Source organism: Maniola hyperantus, chromosome 18 (genome assembly GCF_902806685.2).
Source record: "Maniola hyperantus chromosome 18, iAphHyp1.2, whole genome shotgun sequence".
In the NCBI taxonomy this organism is placed as follows: domain Eukaryota; kingdom Metazoa; phylum Arthropoda; class Insecta; order Lepidoptera; family Nymphalidae; genus Maniola; species Maniola hyperantus.
In genome coordinates this window covers 12,273,776-12,290,669 of record NC_048553.1, presented here as the reverse complement: position 1 = coordinate 12,290,669, position 16,894 = coordinate 12,273,776, and the positions used below count along the sequence as shown (strand labels likewise).

Genomic DNA, 16,894 nt, shown 5'->3' with positions numbered 1-16,894 from the left:
ACCACAGCACTTATTAAATATTCCTTTAACTTTAAAACGTTACAAATTTATTATCTATGTCACAGACAAAAATTTTATAGACAGAATTTACAACCACAGATAACAAATAACATTTTAGTTCGTACACAGATATATAACAGTGACGATGATGATGATGATGAAAACCTTTGAAAATGCTATCAAGTCCTTTCTACGAAGTACTAAAGTTGACTCATTAATTTAACAATGTATAATGTACAATCCCAATTCAGGTATCCACACCCGGCAAGTTAATTTCCGAAGGTTCCGCAACATAAAGGCTGAAAGTTTCGAACAGTAGCAATCCTAGACCCATTCCGCTTTGAATGGCGTATTTCAAAGCGAGGGCCATTCAAACTTCACGTATTCAAACAACAATAACTTTTCACATACCTCATTACTTTGCAATGGCGGACCATCGTGAGGGGATAAGTGCCAATTAAAAACAATGGTTTGCGTGAAAAATCGTCCCCTATAATATAAGGCAAAACGCAGACAACCGCTTTATTTTAAACTGCAACATTATGACATTTCTAACATTGATATGTGTTTTTGATATTGTTTCAGATACAACATATATATTACTGTAGTAGATGATGTCCATGATTTCATTTGCATGCATTTAGGTTTTTGAAAATCTGAACTCTTTAAATTTGAACTATTTGATTTTCCGGGGCAAAAGTCCAGTGTTCTAAGATGTTACGCCAAAAAAAAGGTTACAATAATATTCTGCAAATTACCATTCACTGTCGGTGTCGAGACGGACAAAATAGGAACCTCCGACAAAAATCGGATAGGATTTTAATAGGACCGTTTCTTGCGTGACCGTTTGTTAAGTAGGTACTTACAACCATATATATTGATATTTATATTTCAGTCAAGGCCATCGATCGGCAAGGTATTTTGTAACTCACACATCTATCAAACTACCAAGCTTTGAAAACGCTTGATTTTTACAAAAATTAAATAATGCTTGAACTTAAAGTTTAACATTACTTTTCAAACTTCTACAAAAGTTCTTAGTGGCAAACGTAAAACGTCCTAAATTACTATGCTCTTTTATCGGAGTGACTATTTTCGGTCGTGTGCGGTAAACATTATCCAGACCATTACAGTGAGCGTCCGCTAAAGTGGAGTACGCTCGATGCGACGAACTCTCGAATTTGGCAGAGTGGTCCGGAGTTCGTTTCATCTGATTAGACCCGGGACCCTTATTGGATTTGAGTTAAGCGTTTACTGCCACTCAAGGGGTCCCTTTGGTGTTTGATATCTGTGAATTTGGTTTATCTTGGCGCCTTTCATAGAAGGATTTATTTGGTGATCAGTTAGAGTTATACCAGTTTAGAGCCTCAATAGCTCAACTGGTATTGGAGTGGACTGAAAACCGAAAGGTCGACGGTTCAAACCCCGCCCGTTGCACTATTGTCGTACCTACTCCTAGCACAAGCCTGACGCTTAGTTGGAGAGGAAAGGGGAATATTAGTCATTTAACATGGCTAATATTCTATTTAAAAAATAAATAAAAAGTTTGTATGTGTTGTAATTACTATACCCACAATCACAGAGAATTCAACCTCAAGAGTACGCATAAAATCGTAAAATGTTGGCGGGGGACAGGGAAAAATGCTTTTTGTGATTGGTGGACTCAAAAGTCACGTGGTAATCAAGACAATGTACGAAATGAGGGTACCGAACGGGCGTGGGCCCCCTTTTATCCTCAGCAACTGTCTAAGCTTGTGATCGGGGGTGTCCGGCCATTAGGCGCCTATAGGTGGTGGTTTGTGCCCACAATACACTTCTCTATGCTTGCTCGAAAATTAAATATGGCTTCAGAAGTGGGATAACGTTTTAAACAGAACCGCTTACCAAATGCGCATCCTTAGTAGCGAACGTGACCGGGTCGGCGGCATCGGTCGCGGTGCAGGCGTACTCCAGTCTTCCTGTGACAGTTATGAGCTTGCTACCAGTCCTAGCCAAGTCTATGAGGTTCAGCCGAAGGGTATCTGCTGAGAACTCCACCTGGAATGAGGAAAGATATTAGAACATACGAGTACTAGCTGATAGCCGCAACTTCGCGTGGGTTTAGTTCTTTCAATCCTGTTGGAATTCGTCAAAATCTTTTCTTGGCTGATGATATCATATTAGGTAGAATCCATCATAGTTGGAAGATCCCCCCACTAGGTGGACAGACGACATCAAATGAGTCGCAGGGAGTCGTTAAACTCAGGCGGTGGAAATTCCTACAAGAGACCTATGTCCAGCTGTGGACATCTATCGGTTGATGATAAATGATGATCGGTACCCCTATTATAAATGTGAAAGTGTGTTTGTTTGTTGGTTTGTTGGTTTGTCATTCAATCACGTCGCAACGGTGCAACGGATTGATGTGATTTAATGCATGGGTATAGATTCAGACTTGGAGGCTACTTTTTATCCCGGAAAATCAAAGAGTTCCCACGGGATTTTTAAAGAACCTAATTCCACGCGAACGAAGTCGAGGGAATCGGCTAGTGATGTATAAATGAAAAAACAACGGAGAGCAAAAATGCTTCGAGTTCATTCCAATTCACATTATTTTGTTGGTCAATTCAAACAGCAAGTAAACAAAGAATTTAATAATTATCATGGAGCGTTATTAAAATCAAATAATGATAACGTTGATTATTTTTCCGACCCAAATGTCGACCAATAGAATTGCACCATTCGACGTCACGTGGTACAACCTACATGGTATTATACTGATAATTTTTCGAAAATTTTCTCTGGTAGTTGCTATATATAAAAAACAAAACATGATCCAGTCAAATTAACCACACGTCAAACTGACAGGTTGAATTCAATTGTGAAAATTGGAGATTTTGGCCGACATTTCGGACGGAAAAATAATCCCCCGAATACCACACGAGCTTCAAAATTATCTGGCATTTCCCTCAAGGTTCCCTGCAAACAAATAAAGTCGTCAAGTTTTTCAGGAAAATCGGGTATTTCCCGATAATTTTGAAGCTCTTGTGGTATTATAAGTGAATATATTACGAAACGAGAAGTATATTAATTTTAATTAAAATAATACACCGGATCCGCCGAAACTCGCAGATCAGAAATAAATGTAATAACTTCGCTTTCTGCTGTTAAGTGGGCTCAGTTCGGTGCTTTCTTCATACAAACGTAGGAGGGTAATTACTACATTATTTGATATTGTATGCTCAAAACTAAGTATTATATCGATTAATCTCGTCATTTTTTTTTTAATATTCATGTAATTGTTTTTTTTTTTTTAATACAATAAAACTTAAATCTAGCCTTATCTAATTACTATATAAATCATGATGATGATCTCGTCATTATCTAGGTTTATTGATATATGAAACATTAAAAAAAAATATGTTTTAAAGTTACGAGCCTCAAAAGATTCCTATTTTAAGACAAAATTTATGACAACTTTGGGCGTTAATAAATAAGATTAGGGGTATGAAAATTGTACAGGAATGTAACATTAGACATAGTTTATTTATTCATTAGTTGAAATAACTATACTTTGTAAACATAAAGCTAGTAGTTTTTTCTCTAAAATACTTAGTAAAGTGAGTCGTCGCCGGCAGAAAAAATCCGGGATAAATCGCGGAAAATCAAAGAGTTTTTAAAAACCAAATTTCCACGCGGACGAAGTCGCGGGCATCAGCTAGTAAAATAAATAAATAATCAATCAACTTTAAAATATATCTTTGATCAAACAACTCACCTTTTTCAGGCACCCAATGAAGTTAGTGTGAACCCTGGCACCTGGCAAAGCTCTGGCGTTCAAGGAGCCCCCCACGTGAGCCCTGGAACTCGCCAGCATGGTGAACGAGCCAGCGACGTGCGAGTGTTCCGAGTACACGTCGTCTACTACCGCTGATACCTGGCAACAAGGAATAAATACATATCAGTACCCTAATTATAAATGCGAAAGTGTGTTTGTTTGTTGGTTTGTTGGTTTGTCCTTCAATCCCGTTGCAACGGATTGACGTAATTTTTTTGCATGGGTATAGATAAAGACCTGGAGAGTGACATAGGCTACTTTTTATCCCGGAAATTCAAAGAGTTCCCACGGGATTATTAAAACCCTAATTCCACGCGGACGAAGTCGCGGGCATCAGCTAGTCCTGTATATATCTGGAACCGTTTAGGGTAACTTTTATCACGGAAACTGTTTTCATATTCCGCGGGGCGGTGTGGTGTATAATGAAATTAGTTTTCAAGATATTACTTGTAAACATATTGGATACACATTGGATACACATTGGACAGAAACGGTAATTCGTTTGAAAGTGTAATTTCGCTACAACAGAGACGGATAGATAGCTCATGCATAGGGTATAAATAGTTTGTCCCCAAACGAATTGCCCCGAACACGCAACTTATTGCGATGTAAGGCAGAGTACCCAAGTTCTCGAACTTGTAAGTTCTCTGAACTTTTGTCTGTTCGAACTTCGAATAGAGATTATTGTCTACGAACATGCTACGAACATGCTACGAACAATCGAAATACCAGTGTGCTATATGCCTTGTTTTAAAGCTTAAGTTTGTCCATACATCTACAGTCAGCGCTCCAAGCGGAAACGTTATGAAACTGACTGACTGACTGATCTATCAAAGCACAGCTCAAACTACTGGACGGATCGGGCAGACATTTGACATTCAGATAGCTATAATGACGTAGGCATTCGTTAAGAAAGGATTTTTGAAAATTTAACCCCTAAGGGGGTGAAATAGGGGTTTGAAATGTATGTAGTCCACGCGGACGAAGTCACGAGCGTAGGCTAGTTACCACTCCAATTCCAACAACTGACTATCAAAAAGTGTACGATAGTACCAACTTTGAATAAATGATTCGATTTGATTTGATTGGTCAGATAGGTCTTGAGTTAGCGAACTACCCGCTAAGCCAGTCATAAAATCCACATACACCACCAGTCACGCGTTAAGCGCGTTAAATACATAGTGTGTACCCAGCTTTAGGACTAACGATATTATCTCAATGAAATCCATGAAACATGTTCAACAAAAATAACTTGGTATTTTGAAAAGGTTATTCTTGAACAAAACCATCAGTATTCGAAAACGTTTCATTTGAATATATTTGCAAAACCTTTCAAAGCAATATCTATTATTTTTAACCGACTTCAAAAAAAGGAGGAGGTTCTCATATATTAACCAAAATATGGATGTATCAAAATGAAATACACAGTTTTTTTTTTTTTTTTTAAAGAATATTAGCCATTTTTTAAATGACTAATATTCCCCTTTCCTCTCCAATTAAGCGTCAGGCTTGTGCTAGGAGTAGGTACGACAATAGTGCAACGGGCGGGGTTTGAACCGTCGACCTTTCGGTTTTCAGTCCACTCCTATACCGGTTGAACTATTGAGGCCCTAAAGTTCAAAAGGCTCTAAGTTTCATCACTACCTATCCATATCACTTTACTGCCCATATTATAAATGTGAAAGTGTGTTTGTTTGTTGATTTGTCCTGTAATCACATCGCAACGTAGCGACGGATATAAAGACCTACTATATACTATAGGCTACTTTTTATCCCGGAAAATCCAAGAGTTCCCAGGGGAGTTTTAAAACCCCAAAATCCACGAGAACGAAGTCGCGGGCATCAGCTAGTCCCTAATAAATGCGAAAGTGTGTTTGTTGGTTGGGTTGTCCTTTAACGATTTAGCAATGGATCGACGTAATGTTTTGCACGGGCATAAAGACCTGGAGAGTGACATAGGCTACTTTTTATCCCGGAAAATGAAAAAGTTCCCAAGGGATTTTTAAAACCCTTAATCCATGCGGAAGAAGTCGCTGGGATCAGCTAGTAACTACATTATAGGTATTTAAATAATAATAATAATAATAAAAACCTTTTATTCAGCCAAATTTACAAATAGGTAGAACCAGGTAGGGTGCCGTAGTCCCTGGGGAACCAAGGAGCCGACCAGTGTCCATGCTCCCTGGTTCCCCAAGACCCAGGCACCCACTTCTTAAAACTAGCTTAGAGTCTATCTTGGCCGAACGGGGCGCTGCCTCGGCTTATTGCTACAGTCGGTCGACTGCAGCGCTGATTTTCAGGCATGGCCCCCAGTGATATCACGGGCCGATCGGGAGCGCGAACAAAATGATAGTATTAATATAGTATTAATATAGATAGTATTAATATATACGAACAAAATGATAGTATTAATATAACATTACAGTAATGCGAGGTCGCCATTCTTAGCACTTTGGGGTGCTTTAAGACCCCAACGTCAGTTGGTTTTTCCGGCACCGGAATGCGCAGCGTTAGACGACCCCACACTAGGTGGACAGACGACATCAAACAAGTCGCATGGATTGCGGATTGCTGGATTCAGGCGGCGCAAGACCGTGGTGTATGGAAGTCCCTACAAGAGACCTATGTCCAGCAATGGACGTCACAGCGTCTTCGCCGGCGAAGACGAGGTCCCAGATTTCTCACGTCACCCGGACGTGGGCTCACGCCACGGCCTCGGGGGCGTACGGACTAACCAGTAGTCCAACTACTCCTCCCATCCCAACGTCATCCTAAGCAGTGGCGTGCACAGGAGTTCAAGCAAGGGTATGCATTTAGGTATGAACTTATTTTACGGCCGGTTATAATGAAAAATAAGCATTGATTTATTACAATGAGGGTAAGCAGTGCGTTTATGCCTCTATGAGCTGCACGCCACTGGTCCTAAGCCCCCCCCCCCCCCCCCCCCCCCGTGACGCTGTAGTGGCCAGTAGGGCCTACGCAGCATAATCAATCCGAAACACAACACACAAGTGGACGTCTATCGGTTGATGATGATGATGACGATTACAGTAATTAAGTTGTCTGTTGGCACAAAGCACGCATGATGACGTGTTTACTGCGGGCGATATTACAGAACTGCCGCACGATTGTGGCTTGAATCACATGACAAAATATGTAGAGTCAGCAGTAAAAAAATAGAAACATCCATATTATAAATGCGAAAGTGTGTCTGTCTGTCTGCTAGCTTTTCACGGCCCAACAGTTCAACCGATTTTGATGAAATTTGGTACAGAGTTAGCTTACATCCCGGGGAAGGACATCAAATATATTTTTAAACGAATAGTTTTAAATTTGTTAAAGAAAATATTATATGAAAATTGACCATCCCATCTTCCTCCTTGAATTATTTCTGAAACTACTGAGCTTTTTTAAAAAAACAAAACAAAAAACTGTTTTTTTACTTATAAATTATTACAGGGAAACCTATAACGAGTCTATAGTCTTATAACAACAAGGTAAATCTCTCAAAATTATATTATACATAATACATAGGTACCTACATCGTACAGAATCCTCTTCACACGAGTTCAACTCACACTTGTCCAGTTTTTTAGGGTTCCGTACCTCAAAAGGAAAAACGGAACCCTTATAGGATCACTTTGTTGTCTGTCTGTCTGTCTGTCTGTCAAGAAACCTACAGGGTACTTCCCGTTGACCTAGAATCATGAAATTTGGCAGGTATCTTATAGCTGACATTTGGGGAAAAATCTGAAAACCATGAATTTAGGGTTAGATCACACAAAAAAAATTATGGTTATGAACTAATAATTAGTATTTTCAACTTTCGAAGTGAGATAACTATATCAAGTGGGGTATCATATGAAAGGTCTTCACCTGTACATTCTAAAACAGATTTTTTTTTTATTTTTATGCATCATAGTTTTTGAATTATCGTGCAAAATGTCGAAAAAATACGACTGTAGTACGGAACCCTCATTGCGCGAGCCTGACTCGCACTTGGCCGGTTTTTGCTTAATAGGTAGGTACTTACTAATTTTTGTTGACGAACACGAGCGATATGAGATACATAAGTACGCGACAAGTTGCGCAATCGGGGTGGCAGAGGGCGTCCGCATTTTGAAATGACGATGATGATAGATTTTAGCGTTTAAACTACCGTGAGTGATTTCCATTTTAAATAATATCTGTCCCGGCTTACTCACGTGTGTAGTCGACGTTAGCCCGACTAGTTTCGACGTCGACTAAACACGTGAGGACAGCCGTGGACAGATATTATTTAGAATGATGATAGATGATAGATATTTGAATTGGGTAGACAGTTGTTTTGTCAATAATAATTAGATATTTTTTTAATTAATACATAGTTGCTTATTTTTTTTTACTGACTCTACATAGATAATATCGTCTTAAGCGAGATACGTTTAATAGTGTCGCAAGTTTCACAAGTAACTTTAGATTGACGTTTGCTCAGCGAAGTTATACACCAGCGATATGAGATACCTATAAGTACGCGACAGGTGGAGATGGCAATCAGAGTGGGGACACCCCGTACACTCGCACAGTCCCCGCGCTAACCCGGTGCGGGATAACGCGAGTGACGTGCGGGCGAGCGTGTTGTTGAAAACGACAAAACGTCATATAAATATGAGTGACAGAGACAACACCCTACGAAGCCGAAACCTCTTTCTAAAGATCGATGTACAATATTTCCTGCCGGCCACTGTAGGTATGTGTACATGCTTCACATACACAGCATAAAAAATATACAAAAAAATATTTCCAAAAGAAAATGCTCAAATATTTTCTTTAATAAAAAAACTAAAACTAAAGAAAACTTAAACCCAAAATATATTACTTGGTAGATCCAAGCTTTAAAATCCAAATATATATTTTCCAACACTTACCCTGCAGAAGCTGGTGAACGGCGTAATCTGTAAACAAAGAACAGAAATTAAACTTTGTTTTAGTTACGGACTAACCCCCCCCCCCCCCCCCCCCCCCCCCAACCCCCACCTGCAAAATTTGTTACACAAGTTTTAAGTGCAATGATAATAATCAGAACTTACCTGAGGATTGCAGCCATGTTTAAGTTTGCTTTAATTTAACACAAACCAACAGTTGTTCAGTAAATAATTATAAATGCGAAAGTCTGTCTGTCTGTCTGTCTGCTAGCCTTTCACGGCCCATCTGTTCAACCGATTTTGACGAAATTTGGTAGGTACATACAATATACATACTAGGTACTTTTTATCCCGGAAAATCAAAGAGTTCCCACGGTATTTTTAAAAACCTAAACCCACGCGGACGAAGTCGCGGGCATCAGCTAGTAAACCATATTTTAATGTATATTTCCCAGTAGTTTGCTACAGTAATATCAAATATTCAAGCTGCACAAATGACTTTCCGGAAACCCATCAGTACCCGTAGTACAAGATTTTACGTCTCACCAAACCAAACCAAATTCGAGAGTCGAAATACTTCCGCGTTACAGTGAACTGAATCCTTGTTTTAAAGCTCAAGTTTGTCTACACTTCTACAGCCAGCGCTCCAAGCGGAAACATTGCGAAATTAAAATCAGTGGCATTGAATATTTGACTTCAATTCAAGGCTGTTTAGGTCCATTTTACTGTAACGCGGAAGTATTTCGACTCTCGAATTTGGTTTCGTTTGGTGAGACGTAAAATCTTGTACTACGGGTACAGGTCGTGTTTTCTGTTCTGCAAACTGATGTAATACCAAGAAATCTATGTTTGCATCTATTGCCATAAATAAATAGCAAGAGTCCGCGACTAGTATGAACACCTTGCCCTTACCCACCCACACTCAAACCAAACCAGTGGCGGATTATACCTAAGGACAACTAGGCATGTGCCTAGGGGCGCGAGATTACGAAAGGGAGCGTGCAGTCATGTAGAGTTGGGTTTCTATGCAAAATCTTCGAGTGACCGCCTCTTCTTTGATATAGCAAAGTGTGAAGTCGTCACTCGTCCACTTGGTATAATCACCAACTAACAGCTTTGCAATTATAGTACGTGACAGGTCGAGATGGCACTCGAGGAGGAAACGCTGTATGCGAGCGGTGTGCAGGCTCGACCGTACCAAAGGGGAGATCTCCCACCGAGCGGTTGGTTGTGCTCGGTAGCGCCAGCTGGGCCGACGGTTGTATCTTGAAACTTCTATATATAGTCCAGATTGCAGAACACTCTGTTAGTGCGAGTACTGTCGGCGGTACATTTGTTCGGGACTTATGTCATCGATTGAACAGCGCCATCTAGTTACTATTGTGGCAACCGCCACAACGCAAACACCCGCACAGCCCCCGCGCTAACCCGTTGCGGGTGAGCGTAGTTGACGTGCGTGTGGGCGGGGCGTTCCCCCGCCTCCTACTACGATTGCCATCTTAACATGTTTCGGACTCTACAGTCTACACGATTTATCGTTCTTTCGAAGTTAGTATTTTTTTTAATATGGCTGCTAGAGAGGCGCCTATGAGATGCTTGCTTAGGACGCTCTGGACATTTAATCCGCCTCTGCACCAAACTGACCAGTGGTCACACCCCGCGAGCCGACTGTAGACGGTAGTGTTGCAGACGGCGTTGCACCCACTGAAGGGGGCCAACGCCCCGAACAGGTACCCCAGGACCCGCGTGGACGACTCGACTGCTACGAACAGTGCCCCCCTTACGTTCATTGATTCAGGATCAAGTCAACAGTTCCCTCACTCTAATAAGTAACTCCACACTCTGAAGTTATGCCGAGTTCCTCCCGAAAATAGGTTAACTGTCTACAAAGCAAAAGACCAAAAGACATTCAGTTATTTTATTGCCATTTCAATCCCTTGTAATACTGTCGCACGTTTTATACAAATACCTATAAAAAGGTACATAAATACTGTAGGTTCTGGGTCCAGCACTAAATAATTCAGTTTCCAACAATCTATCCACCCGGAGTAACTCACCCGTAAATAAACACCGACCCGATGAATCTTTATTTTCTGTCGAACGTGAGTTTTAAAATATACACCTGCTAAATCTGGGTGTCTGAACACTGGACCGATTTAAGTTAGATTTGTTTTAAAGGTTATAATATTTCTTACCTTCATCGATATTGCATCATACTGAATCTCTAAATATTATATAAAAATGAATTGCTGAATGTGTTGCTGATCGCAAATCTCGAGAACAGCTGAACCGATTTCGCTAATTCTTTTTTATAATATTCCTTGAAGTACGAGGATGGTTCTACGGAGCGAAAAATTTAAAAAATTGCCTGAAAAAGAATCGACTGTTAGGCGGTACGAAGTTCGCCGGGGCAGCTAGTGTTAAATAAAGAAGGAAAAAAGAGGAGAGGACGACCAAAGAAAAGATGGATAGATTACGTGAAAGATGAAATGCTCGTAAAAGGGGTGGATAGTTTTTTTTTAAAGAATAATACGTTGATGGATGTAAGTGGAAGAAAAAGACATGTTGTGCCGACCCCACGTTGCATGGGATAAGGTAAGGAAGAAGACTTTTGGTGATTCCTTAAATGACGGGACGTTGGCGTGACCACTAGTCAGGCCAACGCGCGCCAATACCTAATTTAGGTAGACCCTCATGACTTGGACTACATATCTTACATATAATAATACGTCTAGTATTAAATCTTACCTCCTGAATCCTTCTCCTAACAGTAAGTTTGTGCCACTGGTGGTCGTCGAAGCGGGTCTTCGAAGGTTTGATATGCATCTCCTGCTTGCCGTTGCCCAGGCCCATGGTGAGGGACAGGCCACCGTCCCGGACTGCTAAGTTCAGGTAGTCTGCTTCATGACCTGGACATGTCCGATCTATTTTTAAATTGTCTTTGCGCTTTGATGTCTGTTAAGCAGAATGTTTTTGATTTGATTTGATTTTGCTAAAAAAACTTTAAAGCTATGAATTTACTCATTTTTTCGCGTGGATTTAGGTTTTAAAAATCCCGTGGGAACTCTTTAATTTTCCTCAATCAAAAGTAGCCTATGTCCTTCCCCGGGACGTAAGCTAACTCTTTACCAAAAATGCAAGAGTCAGGCATTTTAAATCATGGCAACGATTGTAGAACTCATTAAAGCTAGTAAAGCTAGCAAAATAATTTCTTTGTCAGTAGTAGGAGGAGTGCCTGAGGAGACTGAAAGAATAGAAGAGATTGGTCTACAAAGGGTTGCCTTGTCTTGAAGTAAAGAGAAATAACGTATTGGGTGCTGATGTTATGTTTATTATAGACATTTAATCATTGAAGAGACGAAAAATTTATTTGATAAAATTATGTGGATAATGAATACTTAAGCTTTGATGATGTTAAGCAAATAGGTGCGTCTATGTTTTTAGCATCAAAAAAATTAACTAAAAATCGTGCCGGGTTCATGGTCCCACGTGAGTTTGACCTGGTTGGTCTACAGTATACCACCATGGGGCCGTGGTCCCACTATAGATATACCGCATAAGGGATTGGTCTACAAACCAGTATAAAACAGCAGGCCATTGGGTTGTCGCGTCTTGAAGTAAAGGGAAATGGCGTCCTGCGTGCTGACGATGGGCTCGCCGCCAGTCTGGGTCAGGTCGTACGAGAGGAACTCCGCACCACGGAAGGTGGCTTCCGAAGGTGCTTTATCTGAAACAAAAACAGTATTATTCAAAACGGACTAAGCAGTGTTAATAAGCTGTGATAGCCTAGTGGTTTGGACGTCCGCCTTCTAATGGGAGGTTGGGGGTTCGACGCACCTGCAACTTTTCGGAGTTATGTGCGTTTTAAGTAATTAAATATCACTTGCTTTAACGCTGAAGGAAAACATCGTGAGGAAACCTGCATACCTGAGAGTTCTCCATAATGTTCTCAAAGGTGTGTGAAGTCTACCTTACAATAAAACCTTAAGCTAGCCTTATCTAATTACTATACAAATCATCACCGCGTGAAATGGTGCCAAGAATACTGGCTCCATTTCCGCGCTGGACAGCCAGTCTGATCCGCTGCGCAAAAAAATAGTCAATAAAAAAGTTATATCGTGATTCATTTATAATTCCCTCCCAAGTAATTGAAGGAGGTGCCTTAAAGTTAGCTTTATGCAGTTTTAATCGCCTACCAAGTTGCCCGACACCTGAAAGAAGCAGAATTGATTAATGGCGCCGAGTTTGCCGCAAGTTTTGTATAATTTGCTAACGACTTACTTTCAACTCCTACACCCTTTGTTCACGTAGAGTGATTAAAAATCTATTCGTATATTGTTAGGTACATTGTATAATCTTCTATCCATACTTAATATTATAAATGCGAAAGTGTGTCTGTCTGTCTGCTAGCTTTTCACGGCTCAACGGTTCAATCGATTTTGACGAAATTTGGTAAAGATAGCTTGCACCCCGGGGAAGGACATAGGCTACTTTTTATCCCGAAACATTGAAGAGTTCCCACAGATTTTTTTAAAACCTAAATCCACGCGGACGAAGTCGCGGGCATCATCTGTGACTGACTGACTGACTGACTGATCTATCAACGCACAGCTAAAACTATTGGACGGATTGGGCTGAAGTTTGGCATGCAGATAGCTATTATGACGTAGGCATCCGCTAAGAAGGGATTTTATAAAATTCAACCCCTAAGAGGGTGAAATAGGGGTTTGAAATTTGTGAAGTTCACGCGGACGAAGTCGCGAACATAAGCTAGTATTATATAAAAGGAAAAGCTAATAATGTGGAATGTCACAAAAGTTGAGAGAAAAACAATTATGAAATTCCATACAAGTTGCAATTTGCATCAACCGAGTTTAAAGTCGCGGTGGCGCTCAGACTCAGCTTCTCCTAGAGATGGCCATTATTGCTACTTCCAAATTATTTTCATTTGATGAAATTATTATTTTCTTATATTTTATAATTTTTATAGTGTTTCACCTACACTTGAAGGAAATTTCTAAATAATTTTAAATACACATCAAAAATTGCGAACCGGCAGGAATCGAACCCGCGTCTCCTGGGATCGCGCCCGAGCGACGCTCTAACCACTAAGCTACAGCCCGCTTACTGCCAGTGACGAAATTTGTGATGTGTATGCTCACTCAGTACTGAAGCGACTGTTTCTGCCATCTAGTAGCGACATCTTTTTGCAGTTATCGAATTTTTGATGTGTATTTAAAATTATTTAGAAATTTCCTTCAAGTGTAGGTAACACTATAAAAATTATAAAATATAGTAAAAAGCAAGTATGTCATTTCTCATTCAAAGAGCTGCATTGTAATATGGGCCTTTGAAAGTAGTTTCGATAACTGCAAAAAGATGTCGCTACTAGATGGCAGAAACAGTCGCTTCAGTACTGAGTGAGCATACACATCACAAATTTCGTCACTGGCAGTAAGCGGGCTGTAGCTTAGTGGTTAGAGCGTCGGGCGCGATCCCAGGAGACGCGGGTTCGATTCCTGCCGGTTCGCAATTTTTGATGTGTATTTAAAATTATTATTTTCTTGTTCTCGAAAACCAAGTATCCGAACATTGCGTGTTGTCAGTGATGACATATACAATGAACCAACCACTGGGCCAGGGGGGTCGTCAAAATACACTTTCTGTGAATGGGTCACGAGATCCAGTCCGCTAACAGACAGACGGAAGTACGGACGGACAGCGGAGTATAGTGAGATCTATAGAGCGCACTCAAAAGATTAAGATACAACGAGACAGATTTATGTGAGAGATATAGCTCTGTCTCGTTTTAACTCTGTCTTCTAAGTCAGAGTGCGCTCTATAGATCTCACCCTTAGTAATAGGATTCCGTTAGCACCCTTCGGGTACAGAACCCTGAAAATAAAAAGAATAAAAGCGGGATTCAACATAATGAATATCATTATATTGAATTATCATTTTTGATATTTTGCTCCGTGATTTTTTAATTTAATTAAGGTTAAAAGTAGCTATAAGGTTTTTCATGTGATTTTTCACATGCTACCTGTGAAATGGCACATCTCTAGTTTCTCCATCGCTACTAATTGAATACGCTTCTATTGTTGCACTGCTTGCATTCATTTTCATAAGCTGCCCTATCTAGACGCTCAAGTTTATTGTCTTTACAAACTGTGTACATTCAGAAGATGATTTCAATCTGGTGGTCTACGATGTAAAATGTACATTTAGATTTTATATTAATTATCTAGGATTGTTCATAGCCGTAGGCAAGATAGAGGTTTTGGGGATTAAAAACCCACCCTCTCGAAATTGCAGACAATAGCGAAACAATTTTTACAATCTATCATTCATACTTTTTCCAAAAAAAAAATCTAAAAATACTTATAAAAAACCTAGCTGATGCCCACGACTTCATCCGCTTGTATTTAGGTTTTTTAAAATCGCGTGGGAACTCTTTGATTTTCCGGGATAAAAAGTAGCCTATGTAGCCCCGGGATGCAAGCTATGTTTGTGCCAAATTTCATCAAAATCGGTTGAACGGATGGGCCGTGAAAAGCTAGCAGACAGACAGACAGACAGACTTTTTGTACCTACTTATTAAGATCTCTTTTTGTAACCTGTCATTTGTGTTTCTGTGGTGCAATAAAGTATATACATACATACATACATACAGACGGACAGAAAGACAGACAGACAGACACACTTTCGCATTTATAATATTAGTATGGATAGCGCTTCATCATTATTTTGGTAATGATGATGGCTTCTAAAGTGATTTAAACTAAACGAGGCTTCTAAACTAAACGAGGTTAGTAATCGCTATTTCGGCCTATCTCGCAATCAAAGCTTGCAGTTGGCTCGATTTCTTTATGATTTCTTCCGACATCTTGAACAATTATTGTAATACTAGCTTGTGCTCGCGACTTCGTCCGCGTGAACTACACAAATTTCAAACCCCTATTTCTCCCCCTCAGGGGTTGAATTATCAAAAATCCTTTCTTAGCGGATGCCTACGTCATAACAGCTATCTGCATGCCAAATTTCAGCCCGATCCGTCCAGTAGTTTGAGCTGTGCGTTGATAGATCAGTCAGTCAGTCAGTCACCTTTTTCTTTTATATATTTAGATTTCAACAAACTAACACAAAACAATATTAAACTAAGTAGATATACATACGTAAGTATAAACTTTCCTCTTGAATTACTCTATCTATTGATGAAAACCGCATTGTCATCCGTTCCGAAGTTTATTTTATTTTTATTTTTATTTATTGGACACACAAAACAGATTATGACAATAATTGATAAAGTAATACAAGCCATGAATAAAACTAGTCACTCTCCAAAAAAAAGTGTTTACAAATGCAGTTATTAGTAATGGACGTGTACGAAGTTAGTAACGGATTGTCCCACGACTGCCCTTGTCTTCTTGAAGCGGCACGCGCGTCCCGCAGTCAAAACCGCGGCACGTGCGCGAACCGACTCCCTTGAAAAAGGACCCCGTATGGGTTCGAAACTAGTCGGGCTAACGTCGACTACACAGTGAGTAAAGCCGGGACAGATATTATTTAGAATGTAGAGAGGTCTTTATAAGTTACAACTGTTGCATATTTTATGACCAACTTCAACCACATTTACTACAAGCCCAAGTTTCTGGCTGCGACTAATTGGATATTAGGTCTTTATTGTTTTAAAACTACGTCATACATTGGCCCCGATTCTCTAGTGTCTCTCTAAACTAAATTTAGAGTATCTGCATCCTTTTCTTTTTACTAATGCTAAAAAAGGAACAGAACATGACTTTCACATTTAAAGACTCTAAATTTTAGTGCACAATAGAAATTCAAACAGTAGGTTCGCGACTGCGCGCTAAAATCACGGGTTTTACCATCTACAAATTAAATTTAGAACTGTCAAACTGTGTCTGTCCTTTTCATATTACATTAGTAAGAAGAGCATGCGAATACTCTAAAATTAGGTTGTGCTCAGAATCGGTGCCAATTACCTACTTAAACTAATAACAATAATAGTAGTGAAATTGCACTAGCACTATGCTTTCACTTTGTTCGTGTGTTCTTAGAATTGCACTACCACTAAACTTTCACTATAACTACACTAGCTCAAAAGGCTTTAGTCCTTTTAAGTCTACGTATTAGGTCTGTGTTGTCGAGGAGC

At 39.9% G+C, this 16,894-nt stretch overlaps 1 protein-coding gene across 4 annotated transcripts in view; it reads right to left on the bottom strand.

Annotated features, from left to right (window-relative positions):
- Positions 1–16,894, bottom strand: part of Nrx-1 (Neurexin 1) — a 181,380-nt gene that overhangs the window by 42,674 nt on the left and 121,812 nt on the right. For all 4 annotated transcript variants that reach the window (XM_034977960.2, XM_034977961.2, XM_034977962.2 and 1 more), the window contains exons 6-10: positions 12,299–12,448; positions 11,470–11,630; positions 8,725–8,751; positions 3,758–3,916; positions 1,885–2,037 (exon numbers count right to left, since the gene is read on the bottom strand). In XM_034977960.2, coding sequence (XP_034833851.2) covers positions 1,885–2,037; positions 3,758–3,916; positions 8,725–8,751; positions 11,470–11,630; positions 12,299–12,448 — 650 coding nt within the window. The remainder of the gene's footprint in view (positions 1–1,884; positions 2,038–3,757; positions 3,917–8,724; positions 8,752–11,469; positions 11,631–12,298; positions 12,449–16,894) is intronic.